The sequence below is a fragment of the Pagrus major genome, chromosome 10, assembly GCF_040436345.1.
Source record: "Pagrus major chromosome 10, Pma_NU_1.0".
Classification (NCBI taxonomy): Eukaryota; Metazoa; Chordata; class Actinopteri; order Spariformes; family Sparidae; genus Pagrus; species Pagrus major.
In genome coordinates, this window is record NC_133224.1 from 4,378,540 (window position 1) to 4,392,493 (window position 13,954).

The 13,954-nt window shown below is 37.9% G+C and overlaps 1 protein-coding gene across 1 annotated transcript; it reads right to left on the minus strand.

The window, feature by feature from the left end:
• Window positions 1-3,733: 3,733 nt before the first annotated feature.
• LOC141003566 (butyrophilin subfamily 3 member A3-like) lies at window positions 3,734-13,127 on the minus strand. The gene is made up of 6 exons (XM_073474940.1): window positions 12,939-13,127; window positions 9,031-9,372; window positions 8,498-8,711; window positions 8,160-8,224; window positions 7,672-7,779; window positions 3,734-7,169 (listed from the first exon to the last, which is right to left on the minus strand). The coding sequence occupies exons 1-6, from the start codon at window positions 12,985-12,987 to the stop codon at window positions 6,574-6,576; spliced, it is 1,374 nt and encodes a 457-aa protein (XP_073331041.1). The 5' UTR covers window positions 12,988-13,127; the 3' UTR covers window positions 3,734-6,573.
• Window positions 13,128-13,954: the final 827 nt, after the last annotated feature.

Consider the following 13,954-nt stretch of genomic DNA (forward strand, 5'->3'; position numbering starts at 1 on the left):
GATTAAGAAGAATTAGCAAATATTACAGTGAAATATACAATATGTAACTTCTTTCACGCTGAGGCTCTCTATCAAAACAAAATAAAAGACATTTGTTGAGTGTTTTGTTGTGAGGGCCGGGCGGAGCGAGGGCTCCTACTTTGTTCACAAATGAAGTCATGTTTAAAAGTTTTATTCACCTTAAGTTTAGTCTTGTTCGCTGGCTTCCTTCCTCACTCTCCAGGAAGTGGCGACAGACAACCTAATGAAACGCACCGTTGGCTTGAGTTACCTATATTGTTGGAAACATTTGGGATAATGTAAGCACACAAATCAACATAATATATAACAAAAGTCTAGTTGTTTTTATATCTTTTAATGCAGAATTCTAACATATTAGGAGGCTGCATTTCCATTTGATTTCATTTAGTTTGAACCACAGTGAAAAGTTGACTGTTGCATGTCAAGTGAAAGTAAAAGTTACTGACTGGATTTGAGTTGAAGTCGTTTAAACTTTTGGTCTAAATGTCTCAGTATCAAAGTGGAATTTAATTACTATTTCACTGTAACAAGAATCATAACATGAAATCATAGGCGGCGCCAGGGTAGGGCGGATGTACTTTTATAATGTTTTTATGAGTGTTTACAGCTGCCAACGTATGTAACGCTGCTACTGTGATGATACATGACGGTTAAACATTGAATCTGTGTCTATAATAACCAGATCCTGACATGTAAATGTGACGTCTGTTGGAATAAAAAGCACCAAGGTCGTTTTTACACAGTGATTTCTGATAATCTAAGTAATAAAATTAACAATCATGGAGACAAATAATTAAAAAGTCCGCAAATCAAGATAAGAAACTGCAACTGGCAGTGAGCCTGCTTTCTTTTCTTTTAGCAGTGAAGTGATAAACTCCATGACAACATTATAAAATATGATATTGTATAAAATAACATTACATGGTAAAAAAAAGTAAAAGTTGCAGTAGGCTACTTTTATAAATATGCACTATATATATAGTTTGTATTATTATTATTATTATTATTATTATTATTATTATTATCATCATCATTGTTATTATTGTTATTATTACTATTTTTCTGCATATTCTTGACTTTGAATGGGAGCAGCTGTAACGCAAGCAATTTCCCGCCGGGGATTAATGAAGTGATTCTGATTCTGATTAATATATTATGCAGTCAGTTGTCAATATTTAAGTTGACAGTAGACAGATGTCACATTTACATGTCAGGATCTGGTTATTATAGACACAGATTCAATATTTATCCTTCATGTATCATCACAGTAGCAGAGTTACATACGTTGGCAGCTGTAAACACATAAAAACATTAGAAAAATACATTACTGAACATATGAGGAGTAGTTAACGTTTATAATCATCAGAGGACGTTACAGACTCCGGTCCCGCGTCTTCCACAAGCATGTACAAAAACCGGTGGATTGTACTCATTTGAAAATCTCAGCCTGGTGAGTTTAATTTCACTGTGTCACTGTAACCACTCAGTAACAAATAATTAAATGAAAACATGGTACCAAGTTTCCTTAGGATCAGGAATCAAAAATTTCAACCCAATCCAGAGGAAGAAAAAGCGATTGATGAGGTTCAGAAGTCTCATACACAGAATCACTAAAATGCTGACATGTAGCTCTGAGGGACAAACTTTAAAAATGAATAACTTAAAAAGTATTTATAGTACAGCTTTAAGATTTTACAAGGTGAATTTAAAAAAAGTTCGTAAATATCAGAATATGCGTGCTAATAAAACTTACATACTCAGTGGCAGCCGTGAAGTTTTGCTTTATTGCAAATTTGTATACACTAAAATGAGAAATATGAAGCGGAAAATTAATTTTTAAAAAGTAATGACAAAAAAAGCTTACCGCAGGTCTCCGGACAATCAGCTAAACCGGTGTCCTTTGGTTCACACGGTGGTAGAAACCAGACAGTCTTCCTCAAATTTCAACTGAGCCTTTGGAGGAAGTCTGATTTTTATTTACTGCGATGACAGTGGGTGTGCTCTTACCATCAGTGATGTGTTTGCTGTCGATGAACCTTCATTGGCCAGAAAGAAAGAAGCTGATGGAGAAAAAAGACCCATCATAAATCTGCAGCTATGAATATAAAATATAACTGTATAATCAGTTTTAATAGGGACATTTTGAAGAAATACTGTATATATAAAGAAGAAATATACAAATGTGGGATCTGTGAGTTTACAGTATGTCAGTGAGGTAGTTGTTCAGGGTGTATAAGTGAAGAACAGTGGAGATTATTCTTGATAGCAGAGCAAGTGGACACAATGTCAACAGATGATCATTTTATGTCTTTTTCTAAATGGATGGACTGTTTGAAGAGAAGAAGGTCGTGCATGGCCGTAGAAACTTTGTTATGCTATGATAGTGTGGTAATGAATTACATAATTTTCATACAAGTTACTTCAAGTTGTTGTATAGAAAAAGATTTTATAATGTTACTTTAAGAACAGTCAATGCAGACATGGAGTTCAAATTCTTTAATTGTCACCCAAGCCAGTTAAAGTTTCAATCTTGCGCATTTCTGGAAAGCAGCTTTCACAGAATCCTCTTGTTCCTCTTTCACGTGATGACCTGCTTTTAGTGTCGTGACAAAAAGTCATGCAAAGTGTCAGAAGTTCAGAATGTAATATGCTATTCATCTCCTGCATCGAATCAATTGAATACATAACAAATTATGTACAATTGGTTATTGTGCCATCCTTAATAATAGTACAACACTGTGTAAAACTCCTAATTGGCAGAATAATGTTAGCAAGGCAGGCTAAGGCTCACGATGTGCTTTGTGCTCAGGTTAAGTTTCATTACAAAATGACATTACATTTGCATTAAACATTTAAATATAAGTTTCAAAGATGAGAACAACCAGTGACAGAATTAATTATTAATACGTTAAGACGCTTTTGAGGTATTAGGTACTGCTACTTTATACTTCCACTCAGAACCAAAGTAGTGCATTTTTAAATCACTTTATTTTATAAAGTTTGAACTTATACCCTTTGACTTTTTCCGTTAAAATTCTGACTTTTTTTCTCAAAATTCTTACTTTTCTGACTTTCAGGGTACATTTGCAATTAAAGTCAGAATAAGGAACAACACAGTTAAGACTAATAACACTTCTCAGAATAGCCATGGAAGTAAAAGATTATGCTGAGGCTGCATGGTGTCACAGGAACAATATACATCTGCATTTTAAAGAAAAGAAACAACATTTTTGTGGTCAGATCCGATGTAAATTCAGAGAATTGTTTTTCAGACAAGTGAAAAATGCTTCACAAACATATTTTCATCCACTACCTAGAATCACCCCAGTCTTCTGGAAACTATGTAATGCTGATCTGTTGGGAAATGTAAGAGCTGTCTGAATTATGTCCAGACATTTTCTTGAAAATGAAAGAAGCGCTGTGTTTTTGTACTGCACACAATTCATAGGGAGGTGACACCAAAAAAGAAAATATCAGGAGATGAGGACCTCTGAAGGCTCAAACTGGTAAAAACAGCAACTAGAGTCAGAACTTGTTGAACAATTTCATTACAGTTCAAGTTGTCATGTTACTCAGTTCTCTGTTGATGCCAAAAACCATTGTCATACCAATTCCCACCATTTGAAAACACTTCCTGACATGTTGATAGATCAACCTTACTGACAAATGCACAAGAAAATAACAAACACACAAATAAAAGCTCTTTGTTATTGACATATATTTAGTTTATTCACATATCTTACTGACACTATTTTAAACTTCACAGTAGAGTTGCAGCTGTAATCAGTTTCAAGGTATATCATGGTATAAAAATTTATGGTTTCCTTACCGTATACATTTGTTTATCTACAGTTTTTAATCCTACCATATTAGTGTTTTTAAGAATATATATTAAATCATATTTCCAGTTTATTTCAGCATTTATTCAACCCAAAAAACCCTTCCGTTTTCATTCCTTTGAGGCTCTTTGTTGATAATAATAACAACTGTGTAATACTGTGAAACTGATTGTACCTTGAAGATCTCATACGGTTGCAACCCACTTACGGAGCAATCCTTTTTAAATCACCCTCACCCGTATATAAAGTACTGTAACAGATGTGCAGAAATGTGCAAAGATCTTGAAATAAAGGTTATGAAACAGACAGAATATGTACAGACATGAACAACAACAAACAACTAAGTACAATCACTACCATAAAAAAGGCTCAGGTAAATTGAAGATTAACGTACAATTTCAGAAACCCTCAAGTGCACACTACTTTGCATTTTAATATTTTAAAATGTTCACTTAATTGCATTATGAAGGTGACGTTGGAGTTGAAGTTGGTGTTACGTTAGCTAAACTGCTTAAACTTAACAGACCACTGGCTACAATATATGCTAATGTATTTATCATAAAATCAAAGATTAGTGTTACACATGAGAAGCAACATGGCTAACGTTAGCTAGCTAACTGCACAATCAACAAGAGTGTTTCTGTATCAAGAAATCTCTGCTGCAACAACAACTTGATGAAAATGCGTCACTAGACATGTGACCAAAACAAAAATATATGAACATATTGAAGACTACAGATTTAAGATTAACCTTAAACATGAAAATAACATGGCTAACTTTAGCTCGCTAACTACACACTCAACCACAGTATGTGTAACTTGAAATCTTTATCATGTAACTGTTATCTTTCTTAGACTTTGGTGTAAAACGTGCGTCCAGAGATTGTCACTCGCAGCTGGCTCTCGTTCTCAAATTGGTATCTGCCCTGCGATTAGAGCAGATTAATAACAAACATATAAACTGCATAGGTAGTGAGTAAAAAAGTAGATTACTGGCTCAAATATATACTCTATTTAAGGAAATACTGTTTTACTCAAATGTTAGTTGTAATGTGTTACTACCCGCCCCAGGATGTACTTTACATAAAAAACAAATGTACCTCAAAAGGAAGAAAAAACAACTATTTTATCTTTAAAGACCGGAAACGTTGATCCATTTGAGTGATTAGAGACAACATTTGGTACGTAATTAGCATGATGGCTGTAATTATGACGAAAAAAACACTGCTTGTAAAGCTTATTGCAACAGGTTAAACAAAGTGTAAATGTTGAAATGATAAAGTAGTTAAGAAATCGTTAAGATAAAGAGGAAAAAAGGCTTGTTTGCCGATAGACAGCTGGGTTTAAAGGGTCAGTTAACCCCCCAAAAAACATATATACAAAGGTTTTGAGATGTCTTCTGATCCCCTTATGAGTTGCTTGTCGGGAATCTCTCGCCACCAAATGGTTTGACGCAGTTGTAAAATGTTGCATCTACACTTTTGATGTCTCTACATGATTTCTTTCTTCTCACTGTGTGACTACTGGCTTCTTTTAAAAAAAATGCATATTTGTAATAATCCCTAATTGAAACTAATTAAGGCCTCTCAGCTGTATTTGCATCTGTGCACCAGTTAAGTTGCTGTTCCTGAGTTTTCGGTGTTGAACAATGACCATAAAAGTGTTACAGTGAAGTTGACCTTTGACCCTTTTGGATATAAAATGTGGGGACGCCCTAAAACTGCAGTGCACGGTTTGGTAAGTTTCGTGACTTTCATGCTTTTCAGTATTTTTTGGAAAGGTCTTCAGATGATACGGTATTAAAATGTTTACCCGCACATTTATTGTATCAAGCTGGCCAAGCGGAACAAGTGCAGGACTTGTGTCTGGGCGACCTCTTTTCAGTCGCAGTTGGTTAGATTAAGGCAATAAAACTCCTCAGTTAGGTTTTGGAGAAGATCAAGGTCTGGATTAAATCAATACCTCAGCGTTCACTTTTAGGTTTACACTCGACAGAAGTATGGAAGGACAGGCAATGTTCGGCAAAATTAAAAATCATCTCTGTTTGAAGTTATTAGTGTAGGACGCGCATCAGTTTTGAGACATTTGTGTTAAATTTTTCGCAATCAGCGTATGAAGTTATGGTCAAAAATGCATTTTGTGAGGTCACAGTGAGCTTTGAGCCCCAACTTCTAATGAGTTCATCCTTCAATTTGTGCCAAATTTGAAGAAATTCCCTCAAAGCATTTCTAAGATATTGTGTTCATGAAAATGTGACAGACCCACAACCTGAAAACTATCTAAACAAAAGCTATCGCCGGCACAGAGGCGAAATAAACCAATGAATTTACTTTACATTATCCTGGCTCACGTTAAGCCTTCCTCACCAAAAATCAAGTAGCCTAGCTTAGAAAGTAAACACGGCATAAATGTTTACGCCTGATACGTTTCACTATCCAATGAAAGTACGGCCCAGTACCACAAAATTCATAATGTCAAAATCCTAATGTGCAGATTTTGGTTGTATATTCCTGATTTTTTTGCTTTTCTGCTTCGAGACAAAAACACATTGTGTTACTATGGGTACCATGTTTTTTGTAAACATCCGATATGCCATCTTTTTTGTGCCAACACAACCCAAACTTCTGTCCAGCTGACAGTCGTGGGTTGTTCATCTCAAATTTAAATTTCTGACAAACATGATCCCATCTCTGCTCTGTTCTAATCACAACAACTATTGCTCATCTTCGGATAGATTTTCCAGAAGACTGAAGCGGTTGCTGCACGTGGGCATCATGGTGTATCTACGTTGGGGCCTGGTGGCGGTTTTCGGACGAAGCTGAGACTCGGGGAGGCTCATCGTACGCTTAACAGACGTTCCCTCTGAAGTGAAGGCTGAAGAAGAACTGGCCGACACAGCAGCAGTGTCTGTGGGAAGAGAAGGGCTGCTGGGGTCTATGTTGTGGTGAAAGCTGACAGATTTTGGACGTCTGCTGCCGGACGAGGCCGCTGGTTTTGGGTTGTCATTGTGGGGAATGTTGGAGCGTAGATTAACGGGTTGTGGGGCGACTGGAGAGGATCTGGGAGGACTGTCGTTAATCGTAGCCTGGCCGTGCTGGTACACGACAGCACTCCTATGAGAGATGAGGTCATTCAGTTGTTCAGTTAGCTTGCGGACGATGTCTTCTTTGTCATGAGGATCCAACTCCAGTTCATCTATTTTCCTCAGAAGGTCAGTGGTGGCCTCTCCCTGAGGGTAAACGTCTACATTCCTGCTAGTCGTACTCTGGTCTGATGATTGTCTGGACAGTAGCAATTTTTCTCCCCCAACTGTGTGAAGAAAAGAAAAATGTTTTCAGTTCTGGTACTATAAAGGCTCAAACAGAACAGAAATAAAAACAGATTTTAACCGAATGTTCCCTGATATGCTGCATTATTTCATCACTGCTGCAAGTCCAGTATGAAAGTTCTACGAAGGAGTTCCCAGATGGTTCTGTGTGACAAACCACCTTGAACACCAGGTTCATTGGTTAAACCTTAAAGCTTCTTCAGGTATCAGGAAACTGTGAACAAAACTGGTTCAAGTGTTTCAGTAAACTCTGTCTGATGACTCCCTCCCCGAGCAGCATATCTTTGGCGCCCCCTGGTGGTGCACATAAACTGCTCTTTTTTTTCTACAAACATGAACTCACAGTATTGTTTCAACACAATTTCAAAGGATGCGATAAACACAAATATTCTGCACACATCTGTGTCTTTAAAGTGTTTAGAGGAAGAAGCTGGTGATGAGGTTTTCATCACCTCTCAACATAAACCAGTGTTAACAACTTACCAGTTATTCCACACGTCTTCCACATTACACATGCAAATATGATTACGATTGCAACAGTAACAGTGACAGCGATGGCGGCAGTTCGAGTGCAGGAGCTCATGCAGTCATCTGAAAAAGATAATAAAGATTTGGAAGAAGTAAGAAAGAGACAACCTGACTGGTTTGTTGTCAGATTATTCGTAGTTGTTTTCTGCCCTCCAGTGCACGCTTTACCAGCGCCACCAAACCAAATTACTGTCATGAGATCAAAATCTCCAACAGGGTTAAACACTGATCACCAACATTTTCTGTCTTATCTGACAAGAAAAAGTCAAATACGGACAACATGGGAAAAAAATGACGATTACTGACAATAAAAGCAAACAACTTAAGAAGAACACAGTGAATTGATTATCACATTTTTATAGCAAAACTAATTGTGGCTGACTGAATAACAGGATGAATGTTCATTAAGTTGTTTAAGGTTGAATGTTGAAGCTTGATCTTACCTGGTATGTAAATCTTTGTAACCCTCGTCTGGTTTATTTTAGACTGGTTAACTCTGCAGGTGATGCTGTGATAAGGGGACATGAGATTGAGTTTTAGTTTAGGTCATTTTTCAAAGGAGAAAGATATAGAATTTTAACATTTTACTCTTATCGTTAACTTATTTTGGAGTTTGCTTTCGACCGTATGGCACAGGATTCAACCAACAACCTCGGTGCTGCCAAGCTAGTAGAGTCGTTCGAGGGATGGCAATGTTTAAATGAAAACATAACCTTGGGTGAGGTAAATAAAGAAACAACAACTTAATAAACGTCTCTTGAGTATTAAACTGAAGCCGAACCTGTTGGTGTAAGTCTGTAAAGTCATTCTCCTGGTGACGGTGACACATCCTCTGGTATCTGGATGAGTTCTTGGCTCTTCAGCACTGATGCTGTTTCCCAGATCGTCAAGAAATGTTATCTGAGGCTGCAGTGACCAGCAGTCGGCCTGACACTGCAGAGTCACTCCACCACCGACAGCGGGAACAGCTGAAAGCTTCGGCTCAGAAACTGCATCTAAAAAACAAGAATTATACGAGGTGTGACCTTTGAAACAGGTCTCAGGGAAGGTGAAGGAATAGTTCAACATTTTGGGAATGCTTATCTACTTTCCTACTGCGGGTTTAAGCTTCAACATTGAAAAAAAAAATGATTCCAGCTTCTTAAATGTGAATATTTTCTGGTTTCTTTCCTCTGTGACAGTAAACTGAATATCTTTGGGTTGTAGATGATATAGGACATTCGAGGACGACATCTAGGTGATTTGGGAAACACTGATCCACAACAACTAATTGAGAAAATAATAAATAATAATAATCAATTTGACTGGACATACCCACGACAAGCTCTATCGTGACGTCCTTCTGTACTTTATTCTGGATCGTCCTGCATGTGTACTTTCCTGCGTCGGACAGCAGCATGCCGGAAATCCTCAGCGAGATGTTTCCGTTTTTCAGTCCGTCCATGGTGAGGCTCGTTCTGTAATGAAAGCGCAGATTCTTCTCGGCGTGGATGTCACGGCCCTCCCGGTACAGGAGGACGATGTTTTTTGGAGCCAGACCTTCCTTGGACCATTCGATTAGCGGGAGGTCACCGCCGTTGGTGTGGCAGGGCAGAACGACTGTTTCGCCAGCAAGGGCCCGGATCTTCACTGAAACACTCTGCCTCGAGGCTTCTCCTAGCAAAAACACAGAACATGGTGATCCTGGTGTATTTTTAAAAAGACCAAAACCAACAACGAATTAATCTACCAACAAGTCTCGCCTGTGTTGCCAAAGCCTGATACATCTTATTCCAACATGCTCTCACTCCCAACTTCTCAAATATGGCAGCTTTGGAGAAACTTTAACACTCTTCAAACGCCTCGATTATTAATATGTCTTTCAATTTCAAGGCTACAATTCGATTCAGTTTTTCACCATCAGTTTCCGCACTGACGGCGACGCCATTGTTGGACTATTGGGTCTTGATTTGTAGGTTTTATGTCCTAACGACTGTCTTATGTTTATTGTTTTCTTACTTAACCTGCCCAGCTAGCTTCGCTGCGTTGTCTTTAAGGCTGGGTCGTTAAAAGAACATACAATACCCCATTTTTGATAATAGGTCCTACCAATTTTATGAAATTGTTTGTAACAAAAGATTACATTACACATCTCTGGGCGTAACCTGGTGTTTTTCCCGCATGCCTTGAGATCAGCCAATCACCAGCACTATCAGATCTTGGCACAAATATGCTGCATTCTCCTTAGGTATTGAAATTTGGTATCGGACAGTAAGACATTTTTTGATACTTGATAGTCACGAGGCGATTCAGTCAGTGCCATAAAAGTAGTTTGTAGTTCAATAACCAGCCCTAGTCGTCTTTTCAAGTGTAAGAAGCAGATAGTAGGGACGGTGGATCGTTGATCCTACCTTTAAAGGTGCACTATGTAGTTTATGAAAGTTAATATTTACAATATTAATAAGGTAATAAAACGAACTCAGACATAGTTATCAAAGGGGATCTGGTCCAGAGAACAGTGCTTGAAGCTACAAAAGGCAGCTACTTAGCTTAGCAGGGTCCTGCTAATATAAACAAAGTAGAACCGTATGAATTTGACTTTGAATTTGAGTTTGTTCATTTAAGTCATGCAGTCATGAAAATCAGAGATTTTTCTCTTCTCTTAAAAATTCTTCCGAAAAACTACACAGTGCATCGAAAAACAGTACCTCATTTCGATAGATTTTCAATTTAAAAATCGAAGATAATAATGAAACCACTGGCGTTGACATTGGTTCCCCAGAAACCTCACTACCACTATAGGATTTTGTCATCCTGCAGTCACCCAGGAGAAGGAAGGTTCACTGGTGATCCATTTCTATCATAGACCTAACACAACTCACGTTCTGTCCAGTGTCTTTAAAAAAACAAGACAACTTTGACTTTTAGTTAAACACAGGAGTTTAACCCAAGTCAAAAGTTTATTAATCCCCAATAACAGCGTTTTTTACTCCTGTTTCAGGAACCCTTGCTTACAACTGCAGCTGTATGAGGAAGTTACCGAGTCATTTCTAAACGAAAGCACATATTTGCGAGGCACTTTTGAAGATTTACGTCTTCAGCGGGAGCAAACGTAAGTCAGAGAGAAAAAAAGGAAGTTATAAAAGAGTTTCTGTTCTGCTTTTTAACCTGTTAAGTGTCTGTGAGTATCTTGAAAAGCACTATATAAAATAAATGTATTATTATTGTTTGAGCAATGGACTGAAGACATTATTGGTTTTTCGCTCTCATCAGTGTTTGGACAAGATGCAGCAGGCAGCTGTTTAAAATCATCAAGTGGCCAAAAGACTCCTCCGCTGCAGCCAAAGAACGAAATGCAGCTGCAGGATGTTTGAGAGTATTAACTCCTTCTTACCTTCAGACGACTAAAACCACTCACGGAAACTGAACAAGCCCCACCCTACACTGTGCAACCCGTGTAGAAGATCACAACATAATAACTATCATGATGCCCAGAGGATGAATCCTGAATAATTCTCTGACTTCTCCTCTATTTTCATTTGCAGTTTCACTGTCATATATTCTGTTATAAAGACTTGTTTCAGTCCAGTGAATTTGCGTCGGCGAAAGCACTTTTCCTCCTATTTACAGTTGGGATTTTAGTAAAAGTATACCGGGTATGTATCTTTAGTCTTTTCCTGTTAAAAACCACACATGATCCACTGGGATGACTATTTTCATTATTTTTACAATCTCCTCTTTTTGTTTCCTCAGTCCCAGAGAATATGTGACTGATCTCCTGTCATCCTGTTCAAACTGAAGATGTATAAAACATTGAAATTACCAGTGAAGTCTCGTTATTAAAAGCCACAAGGCTGCCAAGCGGGCAACTGCAGTTCAACTCTTTGGGGAGACTTCCAGCTGCTTTTGTGGCGACCAAAGCTATTTTTCACAGGAATGTGGATCATCTCCAGTCGTATTTGTGTTGACTGAACAATTTTCTTTAAGGAGACCTGGGGACATTTATAGGCCGTCTTTACTGCGACCAAAGGTGGCCATTTTTCATGGGAACGTGGATCATCTCCACCAGCTCTTTTTGTAGTGACGTTACTGGTTTTTTTTAGGGGAACTTGGGATTTTTCTAAGAGTTTCTGTGGTGACCAAAACAGGAAGTTTTAAGCCAAGCCATAGTGTTTCCTGACCCTAACCAAGTGGTTTTTGTGCCTGAACCCAAGCAGAGCACAGGCACAGCTTTGAACTTGGACAAACGTAGAGTTGCCACATAAATAGACATTAAGTTTTAACATATTTTTGGTTTTGAAGAAACATACTTAGCAAACATTTATTCTGGTGATTTGTTTGTTATGTCACTGTCCTCTAAAATGCTGATTCATTGTACTCAAACACTGCGATTACATAACATTTCGATGATGACCAAATACCTGCAAAACCAGGGGCGCAGGAAGTAAGACACAGTTTGTGTCATGTTTTGGATAACACGTATTATTATTAGCAAATAATTTACAACAATTTGAGAATGTTTTGCACTCCAGCAGACAGCAAACATCAACACCAACATACGACAGGTCAAAGCAGCTACATCAACGACAGTCAACACCAGGAAGGAGATGAACAGGGAGAGAAATTCACCAGACTCCTTTTAAAAATCGCTCAATTTTGCAAGTTGTTGAGTCAGAAGAAACTTTATTAAAACTTTGAGAAACTCTGTTTCGACAAATTCTCAATTTTGGTGCCTTCTTGTAAATTCGGCTTATTACAGCCCCTCAGCACAACGATGTAAAGCATTAAACACACCAACATCTTATCATGCAATGCACTGGATCCTACATTCTGCACTGTCAGCTCATCCACCTGCACAAATACCAGCCCACGAGTCCAGTGGCAGGACAGAAAAAAATGTAATGTGCTTTATCTGGAAGCACGTTCATGATGTGATTGACTCTAGTCTACTAACTGCTTTAGATGAATGCCCTGCACCACTAGGGAGCAGTGAGAGGTGAACCCATCACCTCAGCTCTGCCCATATGAGGAACCGCCCCTGCACTCGTCAAGTGTCGTGTGAGGTAAGTGAGTTTAACCACTTCCTTGTTCTTTTTCCATTATTGTGCAATTGCAACCAAAGATACTACAATTTCTTTCAATTAAATTTAAATTATACTAAGTTTTATATTGAGTTAACTCATTCCTCGCCCTTATCAAGGTGAAGTAAAGGCACCCAGGTGTGGAAACATCCAACCTCTTACCTGCACAGAGACACAGCAGCACAGCGGGCAGGAACAGACTCCGACACATGGTGGGAAAAGAAGCAAAAAACAAAAGAAACAATACGAAGAATCCGGTTTAAAGAATGAAAAGAACAATTAATCGATTGTCTGAACTTTAAAGAGACGGTGTCTCAGCTTCCTGCCACGATCACGTCCAACAGCTGAGTGAGAGATTTAGTTTCGGTTTAGTTGAGTTTTGCTCTTTTGTTCTTTTTTGTTCTTCCTTTTTTTTTTTTTTATCAAACTTTATTGAACATTTCACATCAACAGTCAGAAAAGGCACATCATGATACAACGTGTACAACCTTAGATTATGAGATGAGTAAATAATAAATAATGAAACAAACAAAAGGAATACATAAATAAATAAATGAAGAAGCAACAAATGTGGGAGAGGTCTTAAGAAAACGACATTTGTGAATAAAATACTCATATGCTTTATATACTTTGATTTTTATATGTTAGAATCTGAATATTTTGGTCATTATAAGATATCCAACACTGAAAAGCATCCCAAAAAAGTCCTAGTTAAACTTCAAGAGAAGAAGAAGAGATGTTCTGTGGTTTCCATGTCTGAACGTAAATCTAAATTAAATCTTTGTTGTAATAAATCATTACGTGTGTCGATCTCAGTCATCACTTTACAATGACTTTCCTTTTACCTGAGGTGGAACTGGAAAATAAAAAGGTAGCTAGCTCTTATTTTTTTTGCGTGAGGCGTTCAAGACATGTGGGAAATACACTTTTCATCATTCGAACTTCATAATTCTGTCTAACTTTTTAGAAAAGTGACAACAATATCAACCAGACATGTTGCCAGAGGTAACAGACACATGCTCAGACTGCCTGCTTTGTATTCTAGTAGATGTTGACTTGATTTACAGGAGACCACTGTGTCTATTTTTATGTTAATGTTATTTACGTTGTTAGAAAGACAGTCAGACTATCACTGCCCCGTATACTGAAACATTTGAAAGCTCTGGCATCCTCTTTTC